This window comes from Nerophis ophidion, linkage group LG14 (assembly GCF_033978795.1).
Source record: "Nerophis ophidion isolate RoL-2023_Sa linkage group LG14, RoL_Noph_v1.0, whole genome shotgun sequence".
NCBI classification, from domain to species: Eukaryota; Metazoa; Chordata; class Actinopteri; order Syngnathiformes; family Syngnathidae; genus Nerophis; species Nerophis ophidion.
Window position 1 is genome coordinate 38,028,710 of NC_084624.1, and position 20,915 is coordinate 38,049,624.

General features: G+C 41.8%; 1 protein-coding gene across 4 annotated transcripts; it reads right to left on the minus strand.

Moving 5' to 3' along the window:
* Positions 1-5,309: 5,309 nt before the first annotated feature.
* phb2a (prohibitin 2a) lies at positions 5,310-16,846 on the minus strand. 4 transcript variants are annotated; one of them, XM_061920667.1, is made up of 11 exons: positions 16,744-16,825; positions 14,054-14,204; positions 13,770-13,899; positions 12,595-12,679; positions 11,941-12,020; positions 11,683-11,867; positions 7,003-7,132; positions 6,798-6,901; positions 6,637-6,714; positions 5,677-5,756; positions 5,310-5,598 (listed from the first exon to the last, which is right to left on the minus strand). In XM_061920667.1, exons 2-11 carry the CDS (start codon positions 14,054-14,056, stop codon positions 5,583-5,585), a joined length of 891 nt encoding a protein of 296 aa, XP_061776651.1. In that variant the 5' UTR covers positions 14,057-14,204; positions 16,744-16,825; the 3' UTR covers positions 5,310-5,582. The 4 variants fall into 4 exon arrangements, with proteins under 4 accessions (XP_061776651.1, XP_061776652.1, XP_061776653.1 ...); XM_061920668.1 differs by having other exon boundaries at positions 14,032-14,204; XM_061920669.1 differs by having other exon boundaries at positions 13,770-13,915; positions 14,032-14,204.
* Positions 16,847-20,915: the final 4,069 nt, after the last annotated feature.

The window sequence follows — 20,915 nt, forward strand, 5'->3', positions numbered from 1 at the left end:
GGAAATATTGATTTACACTTAGACTTAAACTCAGACAAACTTTATTGATCCATAAGGAAAATTGTTCCACACAGTAGCTCAGTTACAAAGGATGGAAAGGGTAAGGATGGAAATAATAATGCAGGTATTAAGTAAACTAAAAATGTATATATATATGTAATATTTACATATTACATATACAGTATATAATATGTATGTTATGTACAGGAGGAGTAGACTGAGACTTAGACTTAAACTCAGACAAACTTTGTTGATCCATAAGGGAAATTGTTCCACACAGTAGCTAAGTTACAAAAGATGGAAAGGGTAAGGATGCAAATAACAATGCATGTATTAATTAATCAAAAAATGTATATGTATATATGTAATATTTACATATACAGTATATAATATGTAGCTGAGATAGGCGCCAGCGCCCCCCGCGACCCCAAAAAAGGGAATAAGCGGTAGAAAATGGATGGATGGATGGAATATGTATGTTATGTACAGGAGGAGTAGACGGCACAGACCACAAGGGGGCTTAGGAGCTCTCTATGATGTATATATATATATATATATATATATATATATATATATATATATATATATATATATATATATATATATATATATATATATATATATATAATATATATATATATATATATATATATATATATATATATATATATATATATATATATGTGTATGTACATATATATATATATATGTTTATGTATATATATATATATTTATTTATTTATATGTATATGTATATATATATACATATACATTCTGGATTCATTACACATCAACAGAAATATTGCAAACCTTTTATTATTTTAATATTGATTATGGCATACAGTTTAAGAAAACTCAAAAATCTTATCTCAAAAAATTTGAATATTTCCTCAGACCAAGTAAAAAAAAAGATTTATAACAGCAAAACAAAATCAAACATTTGAAAATGTCAATTAATGCACTCAATACTTGGTTGGGAATCCTTTTGCACGGATTACTGCATCAATACGGCGTGGCATGGAGGCAATCGGCCTGTGGTATTGCTGAGGTGTTATGGATGCCCAGGATGCTTCAATAGCGGCCTTCAGCTCATTTGCATTGTTGGGTCTGGTGTTTTTCAGCTTCTTCTTCACAATAACCCACAAATTCCTAATGGGGTTTAGTTCAGGAGAGTTGGCAGGCCAATCGAGGACAGTAATGCCATGGTCAGTACACCAGTTACTGCTGGTTTTGGCACTGTGGACAGGTGCCAGATCATGCTGGAAAATGAAATCATCATCTCCATAGAGCTTTTCAACAGATACAGCTTCAATAGCCGTATTCCCATGGTCAAGCCACTCCTGAACTCTAGACAAAGAAAGTTCCCTCAGTCAGCAATGGTTTGGGGAGCCATGTCAGCTGCTGGTTTTGGTCCACTGTGTTTCATCAAGTCCAGAGTCAATGCAGCTGTGTACATGCTTCCATCTGTTGTGATATTACGGACCTTTGATCCCTCAGGCGGTACTGCATCAAAAACCAACATCATTTTGTAAAGGATATCACCACATGGGCTCAGGAACACTTCATAAAACCACTGTCAGTAACTGCAGTGTGTCGATACATCTGTAAGTGCAAGTTAAAACTCTACTATGCAAAGCGAAAGCCATTTATCAACAACACCCAGGAATGCCGGCGGCTTCGCTGGGCCCAAGCTCCTCTAAGATGGACTGATGCAAAGTGGAATAGTGTTCTGTGGTCTGACGAGTCCACATTTGAAATTATATTTGGAAACTGTGGTGTCCTCCGGAACAAAGAGGAAAATAACTATCCGGATTGTTATCGGCGCAAATTTTAAAAGCCAGCTGTATGGGGGTGTATTGGTGCCCAAGGCATGGGTACATGAACTTACACATCTGTGAAGGCACCATTAATGCTGAATGATCCTTACAGGTTTTGGAGCAACATATGTTGTCATCCAAGCAACGTTATCATGGATGCCCCTGCTTATTTCAGCAAGACAATGCAAAGCCACATGTTACAACAGCGTGGCTTCGTAGTAAAAGAGTGCGGGTACTTTCCTGGCCCGCCTGCAGTCCAGACATGTCTCCCATCGAAAATGTGTGGCGCATTATGAAGCGTAAAATACGACAACAAGACCCCGGACTGTTAAACATCTTAAGCTGTACATCATTACCTACTCAGTGGCCTAGTGGTTAAAGTGTCCCCCCTGAGATCGTTAGGTCGTGAGTTTAAACCCTGGCCGAGTCATACCAAAGACTATAAAAATGGGACCCATTGCCTCCCTGTTTGGCACTCAGCATTAAGGGTTGGAATTGGGGGTAAATCATCAAAAATGATTCCCGGGCGCGGCACCGCTGCTTGCCACTGCTCCCCTCACCTCCCAAGGGGTGATCAAAGGTGATGGGTCAAATGCAGAGAATAATTTCGCCACACCTAGTGTTTGTGTGACAATCGTTGGTACTTTAACTTTAACTTTAAGCAAGAATGGTAAAGAATTCCACTTTCAAAGCTTCAACAATATATAGTTTCCTCAGTTTCCAAACGTTTATTGAGTGTTGTTAAAAGAAAAGGTGATGTAATACGGTGGTTAACGTGCCATGTCCCAACTACTTTGGCACATGTTACAGCCATGAAATTGTAAGTAAATTATTATTTACAAAAAAAAAAAGTTTATGAGTTTATACATTAAATATCTTGTGTTTGTAGTGCATTCAACTGAATATGGGTTGAAAAGGATTTTCAAATCCTTGTATTCCGTTTATATTTACATCCAACACAATTTCCCAACTCATACGGAAACGGGGTTTGTACATTATAAACAAAGAGAGGCAGCTAACAGACAGATATCATCTATTGCTGTATGTTTAAGATGTGAGTACGACTTATGAAGTCAATTACGGAACCAATGTCAAGATGGAGTAGTAGTAACAGTAGTAATAGCCATTGTAGAATAGTTATAACAATAATGTGACTCCTTGTCGCCCTCTGCTGGTTGCCACGCTGCACGGCGTAGACCCCGCAAACCCCCCTCCCTCCCCCCTCCCGGGCAGGCGCCCCAGATTTGGTTGAGCAGTGACGTCACTGTTACCATGGAGACGCTAATCTGTCCTTGTTTTGGCTCATGGCGGGCAAGAGGGGGGTTGCGGAGATCAAAGGTGCTGATGAACTGGAGCAAAAAGCAGGTCAGGGATGCGGCAAGAAGAGGGGGCGGGGCCAGGCAAGGGGGGGCGGGGCCAGGCAAGGGGGGGGGCGGGGCCAGGCAAGGGGGTGGGGGGCTGCGGGTGTGGGTGCAGGAAAGGACAGCGAGCATCAAACTTCATCACCGTCACGGTGTGTGGACGCAGCGCCAAGGTCATGGGGTCAGCCGCGGTCCTGACATCTGCCACGATGTGACACACAAGTGTGTGCGTGTGTGACATTACATGGAGTCCCTCACTTTGTATGATTTCACCCCCCCCCCCCCCCCATCTTTCAAATGTCAGCAGGGGTTCTGATTGGCTGGCTAGGGGGTGTGGGCGGTGAGTGACAGCCAATCGTGTTCTGCATGCCCCACAACATGATGACACCCCCATCTATTCCATAACCACAACCCCTGCCTGTGTGAGGGAGGTACTTTCTTATATTGACCGGCCATCTTTGTGCTTCTCTCTCACACACACGCTCAGCAGAGCCCGCCCTCCGCCCCGCAGCTATTAATAGCTCAACAGCCATCTTTGTTACTTTTAGCGTCACAGGCAAAGGGGCGGGGCTGAGAAGAAGGACGATGTGGACACATTTATCTTAATCAGACCCAGGATCAGTTTTAATCGGCCACACAGGGAATTTGGATACAGTAGACACGCACCTGGGCATAGGCTGATTGGCAACACCGAGTTGGCCCGAGTGTGTGAATGTGAGTTGATGAGTCGGTGACTTGTGTACGAGTGCAGTTGGGGGAGCCTTTTACACTGTGATATCGACGACTCTCAAATCAAAATATCGATACTTTAGTCCAGGCTGCATGCAGAAACGTTAAAAGTATGCAGGGGTCGGATTGATATTTTTTTAATAAAAAAAATAATGTTAAAAACAGATATTTTGACTAAGCATAGCATTAATAGAACGTGTCTTTTTCTCACTGTATACCTTTTTTTTCTTAAATGTTTACTCTCACCCCCTCCGTAAAATAAAATGATTGTATAATCTAGTATGTTAAAAATTCTGCCTGTACAAAAATATTAATGTTACACATTATTGTAATTTCTCATAATGACTATTTCCTAAGTTAGTGTAATCGTTTTTTTTTTGTTATTTTACTTATTTCCTTTTTTAATGTTTTGTTTTTCTGTTGTATATGCACCCGGGGGCTGATTGGTAAATCAAATTAAATCAAATCAACTTTATTTATAAAGCACATTTAAAATTTACCATAGGGGTAGCCAAAGTGCTGTACAATGGGCATGTTAAAAGATAATACAAGAACCGAGCAAACAGCACAACACAAACAGAACATGATTAAAAAACAAAAACCAAAAACTGGTTCACAGGTGTATATTGGGGCGCCATTGCAGGATGGATATCAGTGTTAAAAGCCAAGGAATAAAAGTATGTTTTTAAGAGAGATTTAAAAACAGGAAGAGAGGAGGCTTGTCTAACACTCAGAGGTAGGTCGTTCCAGAACTTGTCACCTCTAAGCTTCAGCCTTGTGTCAGGGAGCGTCAGTAACATGAAAGTGGCCCTAGTGCATGAATGTTTGTATCTGTGTTGGCCCTGCGGTGAGTTTGATTGATAGATTGACACTTCTATTAGTAGATTGCAAAATACAGTACATATTCCATACAATTGACCACTAAATGGTAACACCCGAATAAGTTTTTCAACTTAAATAAGTCGGGGTCCACGTTGATTTCATGAGATGGTGACTTGTCCAGGGTGTACCCTGCTTTCCGCCCGAGTGCAGCTGGGATAGGCTCCCGTCCCCCATGACGAAAAGGGACAAGCAGTAAAAAATGGATGGATGGGAGGATGAGCTTTTCGTCAGTCCTGATTGTCCGTTGCAGTGTGTCCAGCTTGGATGCAGCTCCAAATCAGACACTGATGGAGGTGTACAGAACAGACTGAATGATGGAGGTGTAAAACATGAACAGCAGTTTCTGGGGAAGGTTGACCTTCCTGACCCGGTGCAGGAAGTACATCCTCTGCATTGCCACTCCAAAAATATATACGTTTAGGTTACATGAGGAGAACGTCACGTGTACAGCCGTGCGCATTATGACCAAATAGGCAGCAGCAGCACCCTCTGCTGGAGCTTGGCAGTGAGCACACGGGACTTTTTAATGAAAGTATATTTTTTGACAGTATGACAACATTATTCTACAAAGAAAATTTATTACACAGATAATTTGGTCCCTAGATATTTTCCCGCCAACCTGATGAAACAGACTTTCGCGTATAGAACTTAGCCTACATTTCCTGTGAAGTAGAGCATTTAAATGTAAAAAAGGGTCTTTAGGTTATAATCAAGTCTTCATCATGTACGTATGCATGAAATCCTCAACCATCTGCCAGAGCGACCAAACGCATGAAGACAGGAAGTAGACATTTTACTTCTGCAACAAACTGAAAGACCAACAAAGTAAGGTAAAAATCATCATCGTCATTATCACCATCAGTAGAGCGCCCATGATGGAGACTCACTTGAAGTTGCCACCGGCGTCCTGCAGGTTGAGCAACAAACCGTCAGCGCTCAGGTAAACTTTATTGCTAGACTGCGATACCTGCAGGTCAGAGTTAGTTCAAGTGTTTAGCGTGCGTGAATGTGTGTCCGTGCTTGTGTGTGCATGTGTGAAAGGTTCTGTGCCTTTGATTCCACAATGTTTTATTTTACATGCTTTTTTTAATATTCATCCATCTTTTTGTCAACCACCATCTATCACTCATTCTTCCTTTCATTAATTTAACCATCTATCTGTCAATCCATCGCTCATTCATCCATCTGTCATACATTATCCATCTATTATCACTTTATCCATTATTACTCATCCATCCACTACCATCCATACATCTATATCACTTATTCATCCATCTATCACGCATTCATTTAGTTATCCATCATTCATTTTATCTAAGATTCTATCGTCAGTCATTCATCCATTAATCAACCACTTTATTTATTCTTCACTTACTCATACATCCATCCATCATCATCTATCTAGCCAACATTTCATCTATCCACCAATTATAACTTCATGTGTCCATCTCGCCAACACTTCATCCAGCACTCATTCATCTATCAGTCATACATTATCCATCTATTATCACTTTATCCATTATTACTCATCCATCCAGTACCATCCATACATCTGTATCACTTATTCATCAATCTATCACTCATTCATTTAGTTATCATCATTCATTTTATCCAACATTCTATCGTCAGTCATTTATACATTTATCTACCACTTTATTTATTCTTCACTCACACATTCATCCATCATCATCATCTATCTATCCAACACTTCATTTATCCACCAATTACAACTTCATGTGTCCATCTCGCCAACACTTCATCCATCAGTCATTCATTCAATCATCATGACTTCCTGCCATGGTTGAGATGCTGTTCTACATGAATCAGATTAAAAGGTGTCCCAGTACCGTAATGGCGATGTTCTGCGCCGCCCGAATCTTCCTCAGCTTCAGGTAGCCTGGATTCTTTGTGACCGCTACGCCTAGCTGACTCACACAAACACATGCGAACAAAAGAAGTGAGGAGATGTTGCGCGATCACACGATAATAAGACAGGTGATAGTCTTACCATCTTGGCAGCCTCAGCTTCTCCTTCGGCCTGAATAATTTTCTGTCTCTGTTCCTGTTTGGCCTTTTCAACATAAAACTGAGCTCTCTGCGCCTCCTGCTGGGCTGCACGCAAGCACATAACATTTAATGAGGGTGATGAAAATGAAAAGTGTTTTCTCTTCAAAACCAGTTAGTGGTCTTTTAAACTTCCTGTGCCTCCTCACCGACTTGTTTGGCCTCCACGGCCGCTGTGTATTCCCGACTGAAGCTGAGCTCTGTGATAGCCACGTCGTCCAGGATGATGTTAAAGTCCTTGGCTCGCTGCACCAGCTCTCTGCGGATCAGCAGGGACACCTGAGGAGAGGCAGGCCGTCTTTGAAAACACTTGATGCAGTGATAAATATATTCAAGTTGACTGCAGGAATTCATGTAACAAGTACAACTACACCATAATTTGTGTAGGAATTACGTGTGAATGTTGAAAAGCTGAAGTTGAACTGAAATGATGTACAACAATTGGAAAAAGTTTGGATGTCTAGAGTGTGGTAGATTATGGGTTCGAATAAAACATGGGATTCATTTTGTACCTGAAAATGGAAAATTGCAGGAAACCAGGGAATTTCATTGGATGTTGATATTAGATTTGCAAATGAACATTTGCCACCACCAAAACGTGCAGATTTTTGCTCAAAAAAGAGAGACAAACTTGTGACACATACAATTGAAGCCTCCCCTCAAATACCATATGGACAGAATACCTAAAAAGTGTGTTGGCGGTTTGGTCAGCAGTGACACCAGCGCAAAGACTACGCACAACCGATGGACAGGACCGATCAGAAATTGGTGATAGGGAGAGCAACAGAAGCCTCTGGAATTATTGCATCTGCACTCTCAATACAACCACAGGATGAGCCAACAGTGACTGTCATCATCTATGGACAAGACCATTCAACTCCATCACAAGCATATCTCAGTTCCGCTGATGCTCCAAATTAGTTTTTCTTTTATAATCAAGGAATCCAAGCGAAGCAAAAATAAATTAGAGGAATTGAAAACCATCAGCTGGGGTTCAAGGGGCCATTTCCGGAGTAAAACTGAAGAGATTTTACCAGTGGGGTGCCGTCAGGGCCAGCAAAGGCCTTCTCTACTGGCCTAACATAACCAGAAATCATGATCATAATTAAAGATAAAATTATTTTTAATTTACTTTTCCTAAATATAAAAAAAAATCATATTCTCTTCATGTCATATTATGCTCATTCCAGTGCTGTTGTTTTTAGTTTTAGTTTATATCCAATCAGAACTCAATTAGCTTATGTTGCCCATGCTGTACGAAATCTGACAAGGCCTTCGGAATCAACAATGAGAGCGTCCGTGCACTATAAGCGAACAGGGACATACAGTTGATAGACGATTGCAATAGCCAATCAGATCATGAGTTGTTGTCAGTAAGGCGTTTTAGAATAACCTGACTCGCTAGATCCTCGTAGTTTGCTGAGCTCCACACAAGGATCTGGGCTCGAGGGCATTGCAAACCCCTTCAAGATAGCAAAAAAGAATGAACCAATCAGGATCGCCGAGTGGGATATCATAGATTTGTGATGTAGCGCCGAAGCGACTGTTTGATTCAAACAACAATGGCGGCACGCAGCGAGGAGTCATGTGCTGACATTTACTCTGCACAAACAATACCGATTGTCTACTGACATCGATGAGTTGTTTCAGTAAAAGTTCTCTAACTTTTCGCTCTGTCATTATCCAATATGTCGGCTGTTCTGTTTTGGATTTCCCAGCGTCGCTCTCATCAACGTCACAAGTTGATTTTGATGTGAGTGGTTGAAGTATTGAAGTAGTACGTCATTCAAGATAACAGAACAGTGGTTTATACAATCACTTACATTGATTTTTTTTTACAAGGCCCTGCCTTCTGAAATAAATCTCCTATTGAGAAGTCCCAAATCCATGTGTGGAGCTCAGCGAACTACAAGAATCTGGCGAGAGTCAGGTTACTTTTAGATGGCCTCATGTTGAACATCACATTTACACGTCCTGTGATTGAATACTCATCGGGACCATTAGCCGATGAATTTGAGAACACAGAGTTGAGAGACAGTTGCAATGGCCAATCAGATCACAAGTGTTTGACAGTAGTCTATCTAAGTAGCCTAATGCTAACAAGACTGTGATTGGATACTCACGAGTCATTCCAAAGTGAGTATCCATCACAAGTTTCAATTTAGCAGGAAGCGGGAAGTGTTGCGCCGTAGCCAGACCGGTATAGCAGAGAAGGAAAACAAAACGTTAATTTGGTGGCAGATATATATTTGCAAGGCCATTTTCAAGAAGAATATGTATAGAGAAACTACATTTTGTGAGATGATGTCGGCCAACCCCGGAAGCTAGCCCAGCTGTTCTGGCGATGAAATGGGGAAATGTTCGCCATTTCCACTCGAATAAGCCAACGACGAGGAGTACCACTGGTTTATATCGCGTTGAATAGGTGCTATAAATTATGAGTTTACGTAATTTTGACAGTACCACATAAGATATGATTTAATTACTGATGTGTTTTAATTATTTTTTGAATAAAAGAACCCGTTTTGTACTCTGTTGATGTGGTCTAACGCCCAATAGAGCGTAAATGTGTTTCTGTATAGTATTTCTCCACCAATGGTCATGTAGTGACATAAATTATGGTATTTTGAGAGGTAATTATTGAAGTCGGACATCACTGAAGGCTAAGTGGGAAACGCACGGCTTGTCACTGGACCTTACCATTTTTAAAATGCTTTAGAAGGCATTTAGTACATAAAAATTATATAAAAATGCAAGAAAAATTACCAAAGGTTTCTATAAATTAGATGCTATAACCCCCTTGGCTGAACCAATGTGCTGTTAAGATAATCACTAATAAAGATGTGATATCACTGCTCCAAATATATTGTAAAAAAGCTGACAAGAGTCAGCGTCTTGTAATTTTGAGGAGATCAGTTCCTAATAGTCTTATACAGGTTGGTAATGGCTGTTTCAGTTATGTATTTATGGCTAGGCAAGCTGCGAAATCCTACATTTTTCACCATAGAGAGCGGTTGATCATCCAATACTATTATTTCAATGCATTTACCGAAAATGACAACTCCACATTGGGATTAATCTGTTAGGGTTGTTGTTGTTTTTGTCCCGCCTTGTTAGATTTTAGCCGCGGTAACTGTATTGTATGCGTTTGGATGGCGTGTTATCAAGTGCTTCACTAAGTTACTTGTATTGAAACATCCTACATGTGCCCCCGCCCTCGAAACACAGATATTGCAATGAGACTTGTCGGCTGCTCAAGTTTGTAAATTTCTAAAACCAGTTGTGCACGCAACTACCAAATAAACATCTTAATTCATACGTTCCTGATAACTTGGCATCTTCTAATACTTTAGTGAGAGCACCAGTGTTGAAATAATAACTGATGCATCTTTGCACGTGCTTTCTTTTACTTGAAAACATGTCAACTCAAATTTATTGATACATTGTTTTTGTGCTAGGCTTCACGGTGGCAGAGGGGTTAGTGCGTCTGCCTCACAATACGAAGTTCCTGCAGGCCTGGGTTCAAATCCAGGCTCGGGATCTTTCTGTGTGGAGTTTGCATGTTCTCCCCGTGAATGCGTGGGTTCCCTCCGGGTACTCCGGCTTCCTCCCACTTCCAAAGACATGCACCTGGGGATAGGTTGATTGGCAACACTAAATTGTCCCTAGTGTGTGAATGTGAGTGTGAATGTTGTCTGTCTATCTGTGTTGGCCCTGCGATGAGGTGGCGACTTGTCCAGGGTGTACCCCGCCTTCCGCCCGATTGTAGCTGAGATAGGCGCTAGCGCCCCCCGCGACCCCAAAAAGGGAATAAGCGGTAGAAAATGGATGGATGGATGGATGTTTTTGTGCTTTTTCATATTTAATTTCCTAACTTTATTCACTTAGAGTATTATTAAAACATAGCTCCTGTATTATTTGTTCTTTTAGTACGGATGCTATAAAACTGGCGGGCTAATAACATTGTATAAAATTGTGATATCAATGGAGATTGGATGATTTTTTTTTGCCATATCACCTAGTCCTATAGGATGTGATAATCAGCTTGGAGTAATCCCAAATATAGAAGCAACACGACACACAAATTTGTAACACAACAATAATTCCTCCACAAAATTCTAGCGATCCAGTAATCCACAGGCGAATATTAATCCACTCAAAATGTAAAAATTTAAGTAATATAAAAATGTATAAAGTTGCTTGGAAGCAAGACAGCGTCCGCTGACAGGTCCCTAGTCGCTGTCTAACCTCACCCCATCGCGCCGCGTTTGAGGGGCATCAAAACACACCTTACTTAAATGCACACCCACCAAAACATGCCAATTCATTATACTGATTTATGTGAGATATTTGATATGGAAAGATAGATATACATTTCCATGTAAAAGATTTGTGCTTTGTCTACATAAATATTTCCAGTTTAGTGTAATTGTACTGAATAGAAACAGAGTGATAGATCTGTGTGGTGTTTACAGGATGAGGACATACTGTAACTGCATTGCACGGCAAACATATTTGACTTGTTCAAGACATAAAAAGCAGGTGTTGAAAAAAGACTTCCCAACTGGAAGATGTTACACAATGTTAAACTCTTGTGCCAATAAACATTGTAATAAAAATTAATTTTTTAACATCTTTACTTGCAACAAACTGCATATAGTACGGATTACAGATAAATACCACTATCAATAAGGAATATCAATTAGAGTATTGTATAAAATGCTAACGATAAACATCCCTACTTTTGAATAGGAATTTTGTCACGGAAAATCTCAAATCACAAAGTAATTTTCTTTAAAGTTGGTGAAGTCAGTATTGAAGTGTCTCACCTGCGCTCGCTGCGTGATGAGCTGCGAGGCGTTAAATTTGGCCACAACGCTCTTGAGCACCTCATTGACAATGGAGGGCAGAACACGTTCATTGTAGTCTTTGCCCAGTCGCTGGTAGAGCGCAGGCAGGCAGGACGCTTCCGGCCGCGACAACACACGCAGCCCAATGTTCACCATCTGCAAGTCTGATATTGGCAAAAACATCACGACATCTGGTTAACGCAAACTCACTTTGGACATAGGGCTCTCCTGTCTGACCTTTGCTGCCTGTAAGGGAGGATATTTTCCTGGGCGTGGCTCTGATGTCATAGATGATGGGATACTGGAACCATGGAACCCTGTGCACCACAATCATTATCATCATCATCATCAAAATACTACCGTATTTTTTGGACTATAAGTCGCAGTTTTTTTCATAGTTTGGCTGGGGTTGCGACTTACACTCAGGAGCGACTTATGTGTGAAATTATTAACACATTACCGTAAAATATCAAATAATATTATTTAGCTCATTCACGTAAGAGACTAGACGTATAAGATTTCATTGGATTTAGCAATGAGTGACAGATTGTTTGGTGAACGTATAGCATGTTCTATATGTTATAGTTATTTGAATGACTCTTACCATAATATGTTACGTCAACATACTAGGCACATTGTCAGTTGGTTATTTATGCGTCATATAACGTACAATTATTCAGCCTGTTGTTCACTATTCTTTATTTATTTTGAATTGCCTTTTAAATGTCTATTCTTGGTGTTGGATTTTATAAAAAAAAAAAAATCCCCCAAAAATGCGATTTATACTCCAGTGTTTTTTTCCTTCTTTATTATACATTTTGGGCAGGTGCGACTTATACTCCGGAGCAACTTATACTCTGAAAAATACGGTGTACATGATGTGGAACTGACCTCAGGTGAAGACCTTCAGTGAGAACTGTGTCCATCTGCATTCCTCCAAGACGACTGAAGATGATCGCTCGCTGACCACCTTCAACTACACAACACACACTTTTCTATTTGGAGCACCTTCTTAATTGACACGCACACACGCGCAGTAGGGTTGCACAATTAATCAAATTTGAATCATGATCACAATTTTTGCTGCCACAGTTAAATGAGGATGACCATGCCAGAGGCCATTGTGTATGAGCACAACACTCCACTACCCTCATCATCTCAGAAAGTTATTACTTTAAAAACAGTCCATGTGACATAGCGTTTGGTGAATGCTTTGCGGTGTATAAATAATCTCTGTATGACATATTTCTGCTCCATCTCTTTATAGATCTGTTTGGTTACCTACATAGTATGTGTCCCCCAAGTGTTAAAAACTCATTCTTATGCTCTTGGACCTTTGCACAACAAGCCATTTTGCTTGTCTCCTGGGAGTTGCAATAACACGACTAAAAGCTAACCATTGCGAAAAAAATATAGTCCGGAGACACTTTTCCATCCAGTGCCAACATTTATTGCCGGTGTTCTGGCGAAAAGAGCTCCCCATTGGAATTCATGCATCCCCTGCATTCACGCATGCGTATGAATCATGGGAATATGGTAATGTAATTGCGCATTGGAGGACTCTTTCACATAAATTAAATTTTTACACTAAATAACCATATTTTGTCATTTTCACACTACAAACATCAAATGTACGGTTAGGTCAAACTGGATTGTCTAATTGATGACGCATGAAACATGGGCAAAAAAAAGCATGAAAAAAGGAAAAGTAGAGCTAAATCAGAATCACAATAAGAATTACGTTAATAATTCCCAAAGGGAAATTAAGATTTTCAGCACGATCCCATTCAAAAGCAGACAAACATTACAGGGAGACAAAACAGGATCGCTGACGGGTCTGCCGACTTCCGGCACCCCTTACAAAAAAAGTGGGAAACAGGTCAATGCGTGTCCTTAAATAGAATATAATTTACATGATGGTGTTGCGTGCTCTCCAACAGTGTTTTACCTAACAATGAATAATCGTTATTTTAATATTGATAATAATAATCTGGATTATTATTTTGGCTATAATCGTGCAGCCCTGTAACACACATACACACACACGCGCATGCACACACACACACCTGTATACATGGCTTCCTTCACACCATATGCCAGAGCACCAGCAACAACAAGCAGCTTGGCGCCACCTCCCATTCCCTTGGGCCCCATAGCCATCCTGAGTGCTATTTGCCGCAACTGCTGAAGGAACGCCTGCAAAACACAACCGCTACAATATTGCAACTCAAATTCAGCATTGGTCTTTGTCTCAGATTTAGGTCCTAAGTGTGTGAATTTAGACAGTGTATTGCTGTCGCAAATCCATCACTGATGCCATGCACTTACCAATCACTATCTTTATTCGCCTCATCTTCTGATCATTACGGGTTGCTCTTCTGCTGCTATTAATTCAAATTAGTTCCTCTCCTTCCGCTTTGTAGTTAACATGCCGACTAAAAGGGTGGCAAGCAGGGCCAGTTTTTGATGTGGGCAATGTGGGCGACCGTCCAGGGCGCAATCTACGCACAACAAAAAAAAGAGAAAAATACAACTAAATTTGCCAGTTTTATAGACTACCACCGCTCATTTTCATTAACAACCCTTTTCATAAAATGTTACCAGTACAAATGGAACGCAATATAAAAGTACAGCACAATAAAAGTCCAGACTGCAAATCATTTCCCGCTAGGGCTGGGCGATATATCTATGTACTCTATATATCGTGGGTTTGTCTCTGTGCGGTATACAAAATGACTATATCGTTAGCTGTAGGGATTACACTGCAGGCTCTTCCCACTCTTTCCTGTCTCTCCTTCTCACAGAAAAGTGCACCTTCTTACATACCTCACATATTGTCGCGTCATACGCCCTCGCATGAGAGGTAGAAGCATGGTTAACATTAGTTGGGATGCTAGCGGAGTAGTTCGAGTGGTAATATGAGAGAAAAAAGGTGCCAATCTGGTAACAAATGAAGGAAGAATTAATTCCTAAGAAAAACAGCACGGGGTGCATCGTCTGGCCGTGGTATGGCTTCAAACGAGAATATGTGGAACAAGTATGCGGCAAAAGTGTTGCTACAAAAAGGAGCACCTTCGGCTAATTTGAAGCATCATTTGAACAGTTACCCACTAGAGAATGAAGAGTGCTTGAAACTGCATGCCAACATCTCCATTTGGTGCTATAACCACAAAATGCCGAAGCAACCATTTCCCAATCGTATGAAAAAAATAGTCAACAACAGAATTTAATAAAGTCCGTAGTAACGTACCACAGAGCAAAGGACATACACTATTTGATTTCCTGTTACGGAATCTGCGCAGTAATCAACAGAACTTCAGCTGATGGACGGGCGAAAACGTACTTGAGCTCCTCGATGTCACTGGAACGTCTCTCTTGACTTGCCATAAACAGACAGCATCAATCATTCAATTGCACAACAGAATTTGTATGATGATGTGATTGATGATTTTGCAGCAAAGAAGGCAAAAAAGTAAAGTTTTAGATTGCACTTCACACCTGTTGTTCATGGTAGTGCCAGTAGTAAACAGGGTGAAAAACACAGGATGAAAGATCTGCTACAGTTTGAGCGAATACTATGTTAATTATTTGCTGTTTCTCTATGTACAAAACTGGTGTGTTATCATAACTGTAACTGGAGGTGGCAATCTTTGGGCACCTCCCGATTCGATTTTGATTACAATTCAGGAGCTACGATTTGATTAAAAATCGATTATTGATGCATCTTTAATTTATGTAAATTGATGCAGATGCAGTTTTACATTTCTTTTTGTTTCACTGAATGATCCTTTATCACCTGCAACTAAAAAAAACTATTAATTTGGAATAAGAAACCGTTGAATTAATTCCCACATTTTTTTAAATTAATGAAAATGTATGAAAAACTGGACCATAAGTGCCCAATAATAAAGGAGCTGCTTGGATCTCTCGGTGAGGTGACTCGCTGCAGTCAACCAACTTTTAGAACTTTCGGCATTAATTAATTTACAATAAATAAATTTATTATCGATTATTGACAAAACTAATCAATTCTATAATCGTACATGTCCGAATTGCGATGCATCTAAAAATCGATTATTCGCCCCTCTGTTCAGATGTTATCAGGATGATGTAAAACAAAACTTGTAATAAAATATAAAATAGTTTACTGCAGGAATCTTTTTTATGCTCCATAAAGTAAGTTTTTTATGTTAGCGTTCTTCATAGATTTTTCAAGCACAGCTTTTCAATCCTGTGATGAAGGATTTGGGCATTGATGTTTATAAACTGTTTTTCATTTAGATTTCATGTATTTATCTTGTCTATTTCTGTTCTTGTTACCTTTATGCATTCAAGATTTTATAACAAAATAATACAATATAATATCATATAATATATTGTTGTTTTGGTGGTGGGGTTTAGGGGCAAGTCTTTTTGGGGGGTCAAAGAGATGGTTTCGCCAAGGGTGTAAATCTAGCCAGGACCGCCTGGGTTGGTAAGTGCCCATCCATCCATTTCATACCGCTTGTCCCTGTCAACTGTTATTTGCTGCAAATATACCATTTCGAGTACAACATCCGGGTACTGACAGTGTAAGCTACTACCGTATTGCGTTTTAACATACTTCTTATTATGGATACATTGTGTTAATTAGTCGTAGTCAAAAATGTAAGTACACAAGTGCACTAATTAAGGCACATAATTAGCAAATTTGGACAAAATATACAACACTAACAATGTTAGAACATTGACAAAAAATTTGAAGAAAACACTTAATACAGGGAATCTTCTAATTCTGAGCTGAATGCAATATTACGAGTCAAAATGTGTACAGTGAGTACTTAAGTGTTGTAATAAAAACGACTTTAATAAAATGTAAACTGTAAAAAAGGGACGCGAGAAGTTCGCATGGATCTGCTGTTTGCTAGCTAGCCAAAGTTTACATTTGAAGTTCCGTCGCAGGAAGAGCAGGGTAAATTAATTAGAAGGCAGACATTTGACAAAGTATGTTAGTGTTAAGGGTTATGTTGTTTAAAAACAATAAGTAACTGTCGCACTCACGCCAGGGTCTTTACTCGCCATGCTTCTTACTCCGCGGTAGCAAAACAAGCCAAGGTCTGGCGGCGATACACGTCCGGGTTCGCGGGGCAGTATGGGAAATGTAGTATTTCCTGAACAGTTACCTTTATTGTCTACTGCAGTGTTTTTCAACCACTGTGCCGCGGCACACTAGTGTACCGTGAGATATTGTTTGGTGTGCCGTGGGAGATTATTTAATTTAACCAAATTGGGTTGAAAATATTTTTTTGCGAATCAGAAATTATAATCAACTACCATGAATTGATTAATGTGAACCCAGACTTAAACAAGTTGAAAAACGTATTCGGGTGTTACCATTTAGTAGTCAATTGTACGGAATATGTACTGTATTGTGCAATATACTAATAAAAGTCTCAATCATCCATCCATCCATCATCTTCCGCTTATCCGAGGTCGGGTCGCGGGGGCAACAGCCTAAGCAGGGAAACCCAGACTTCCCTCTCCCCAGCCACTTCGTCTAGCTCTTCCCGGGGGATCCCGAGGCGTTCCCAGGCCAGCCGGGAGACATAGTCTTCCCAACGTGTCCTGGGTCTTCCCCGTGGCCTCCTACCGGTTGGACGTGCCCTAAACACCTCCCTAGGGAGGCGTTCGGGTGGCATCCTAACCAGATGCCCGAACCACCTCATCTGGCTCCTCTCGATGTGAAGGAGCAGCGGCTTTACTTTGAGTCCCTCCCGGATGGCAGAGCTTCTCACCCTATCTCTAAGGGAGAGCCCCGCCACACGGCGGAGGAAACTCATTTCGGCCGCTTGTACCCGTGATCTTATCCTTTCGGTCATGACCCAAAGCTCATGACCATAGGTGAGGATGGGAACGTAGATCGACCGGTAAATTGAGAGCCTTGCCTTCCGGCTCAGCTCCTTCTTCACCACAACGGATCGGTACAACGTCCGCATTACTGATGATGCCGCACCGATCCGCCTGTCGATCTCACGATCCACTCTTCCCTCACTCGTGAACAAGACTCCTAGGTATTTGAACTCCTCCACTTGGGGCAGGGTCTCCTCCCCAACCCGGAGATGGCACTCCACCCTTTTCCGGGCGAGAACCATGGACTCGGACTTGGAGGTGCTGATTCTCATTCCGGTCGCTTCACACTCGGCTGCGAACCGATCCAGCGAGAGCTGAAGATCCCGGTCAGATGAAACCATCAGGACCACATCATCTGCAAAAAGCAGAGACCTAATCCTGCGGTTACCAAACTGGAACCCCTCAACGCCTTGACTGCGCCTAGAAATTCTGTCGATAAAAGTTATGAACAGAATCGGTGACAAAGGACCGCCTTGGCGGAGTCCAACCCTCACTGGAAATGTGTTCGACTTACTGCCGGCAATGCGGACCAGGCTCTGGCACTGATCACACAGGGAACGGACCGCAACAATAAGACAGTCCGATACCCCATACTCTCTGAGCACTCCCCACAGGACTTCCCGAGGGAATCAATCAAAAATCTGCGAATGTGCCGTTATTGAGTGTCTCGAGTTCGGCAGAGTAACCGTGTAATACTATTACATATCAGTAGGTGACAGAAGGGAGCTAATTGCTGTGTAGGTGTCGGGAACGACAACTTAGTGGAGGCCCTTATGGATATTTTCGTTCACTTTTGTCTAGAAGCGCCAAATTTGGCACAGGTGTAGCTCAGGGCATACTTAAATGATTTAGCTAGGGCGCCCGCGCCGTTGACTGATGGGATCGCCACAGCGGCCAATCAAATACGGCCGCCACTTGCAATAGCTTTTGTCTCTAACATTTGAAATAGATGAGCTACAAATGTAAACTTGGTGTCTATTTCATGTGTTTTGACAATTAGAAATGTGTTGAAATGCTCATTTTTATTTTTGGGAGTGTCTAGACCCCTAATTTGCATATTTCCAATTGGCGTTTTGCTATTCTGAAGACATTGGACGTAACTTGGGCATTGTTTGGGCATTTTGAAGACATTGGTTTCGCTTAAAGGGCAACTACTCTTTGGCTACTTGCGGGGGAGGTCCTGTGGAGGCTGTCTTCTTCTCTCCCTTTTTTATTTTTTTAAATTATTATTATTATATTTTTTTTGGGGGGGGGGGGGTTGTTTTTGCTCCCCAATTACTTGACAAAAGCTGCACCAAGTGTGCATCCAGGTTAGTGTGCTGGACCCTCATTGTTGGTGCATGCAGCCTCACATCCACACAATGAGGTGCAACATACCCCAGATTTAAATCACATGCAGCGCCCGCTACAAGACGTCTTGCACCCGCAGCGAAGAAGGATGGCACAAGCTGTACTGGCATCTGGCAGATGGGTCCAGTATGTACCAATGATTGTCACACACACACTAGGTGTGGTGAAATTTTCCCTCTGCATTTGACCCATCCCCATAATCACCCCCTGGAAAGTGAGGGGAGCAGTGGGCAGCAGTGGTGCTGTGCCCGGGAATCATTTATAGTGATTTAACCCCCAATTCCAACCCTTGATGCTGATTGCCAAGCAGGGAGGCAATGGGTCGGATGTACCCGAAACACCTCCCCAGGGAGGCATTCGGGTGGCATCCTAACCAGATGCCCAATCCACCTCATCTGGCTCCACTCCATGTGGAGGAGCAGCGGATTTACTTTGAACTTCTCCCGGATGACAGAGCTTCTCACCCTATCTCTAAGGGAGAGCCCCTCCACCCGGCGAAGGAAACTCATTTCGGCCACTTGTACCCGTGATCTTATCCTTTCGGTCATAACCCAAAGCTCATGACCATAGGTGAGGATGGGAACGTAGATCGACCGGTAAATTGAGAGCTTTGCATTCTGACTCAGCTCATTTCTTCACCACAACGGATCGATACAGCGTCTGCATTACTGAAGATGTTGCACCGATCCGCCTGTCGATCTCACGATCCACTCTTCCCTCACTTGTGAACAAGACTCTGAGGTATTTGAACTCCTTCTACTTAAAGTAGGGTCTCCTCCCCAACCCGGAGATGGCACTGCACCCTTATCCGGGCGAGAACCATGGAGTCGGACTTGGAGGTGCTGAATCTCATCCCAGTCGCTTCACACTCGGCTGCGAACTGATCCAATGAGAGCTGAAGATCCTGGCCAGATGAAGCCATCAGGACCAAATCATCTGCAAAAAGCAGAGACCTAACCCTGCAGTCACCAAACCGGATCCCCTCAACGCCCTGACTGCGCCGAGAAATTCTGTCCATAAAAGTTGTAAACAGAATCTGTGACAAAGGGCAGCCTTGGCGGAGTCCAACCCTCACTGGAAACATGTCCAACTTACTGCCGGCAATGCGGACCAAGCTCTGACACTGATCATACAGGGAGCGGACCGCCACAATCAGACAGTCCGATACCCCATACTCTCTGAGCACTCCCCACAGGACTTCCCGGGGTACACGGTCTAATGCCTTCTCCAAGTCCACAAAGCACATGTAGATTGGGCTGTTCCATCCCTACATTCCAAAATTGGGAATATTCAGTTTGACGGAGGTTGCCTGACTCCAATGAAAACTGGCCTGCAGCAGTCCCCTTTTTACATGCTGAGTCAGTGCAGCTTGGGTGGGAGGAAGGTTCTCATGGGACTTTGTACCATTTGAGAAATGCTGCTGTCTGGCCTCATCTAAACTACTGCAGCCACAGCTCTCACTGTATATGATGACAACCATGCGCTCCAGATGTTGCATGTGAATAGGATCAGAGTTGATAATCTCAGGCTCCAAGCTGAGGGCAACCAAGGTGTCTGTGAGATCTGGTGTTGCCTCCCAAGCTGCCCATGCACTCTTTTTCCCATGGCCAAGAAATGTCATTAGACTGTAATTGGCAGAGACAACATGAGTCCCAATTGATGCTGCTATAACAGACTATGTGGAGGCCATACTGTTTGATAATAGCTACACTGAAAAATGCATTTCATGAAAATAAAGTTGATGATTTTCACAGTGTTAGATTAGGCAGTAGAATGACTGTACTTAGATAAGTTCTTCTGTATGATTATCACATTAGGAGAGGTCAGGAGACACAACGGTAGACTGTTGAAGGACCAAACTATTATCACGCTGTGTGGATAACTGTCTTAGCCTTCTCCTTTTACTAATGTTATGGGTTGTACTTGTATAGCGCTTTTCTACCTTCAAGGTACTCAAAGCGCTTTGACACTAT

Excerpts from the sequence above, each read along its gene's own strand:
- phb2a (XM_061920666.1), bottom strand. The coding sequence starts at position 16,764 with ATGGCGAGTAAAGACCCTGGC. Across the intron at positions 7,133-11,682 it reads TCATCACGCAGCGAGCGCAG|GTGTCCCTGCTGATCCGCAG; the intron begins GTGAGACACTTC and ends GCCTCTCCTCAG. Across the intron at positions 6,715-6,797 it reads AAGCTGAGGCTGCCAAGATG|CTAGGCGTAGCGGTCACAAA; the intron begins GTAAGACTATCA and ends TGTGTGAGTCAG.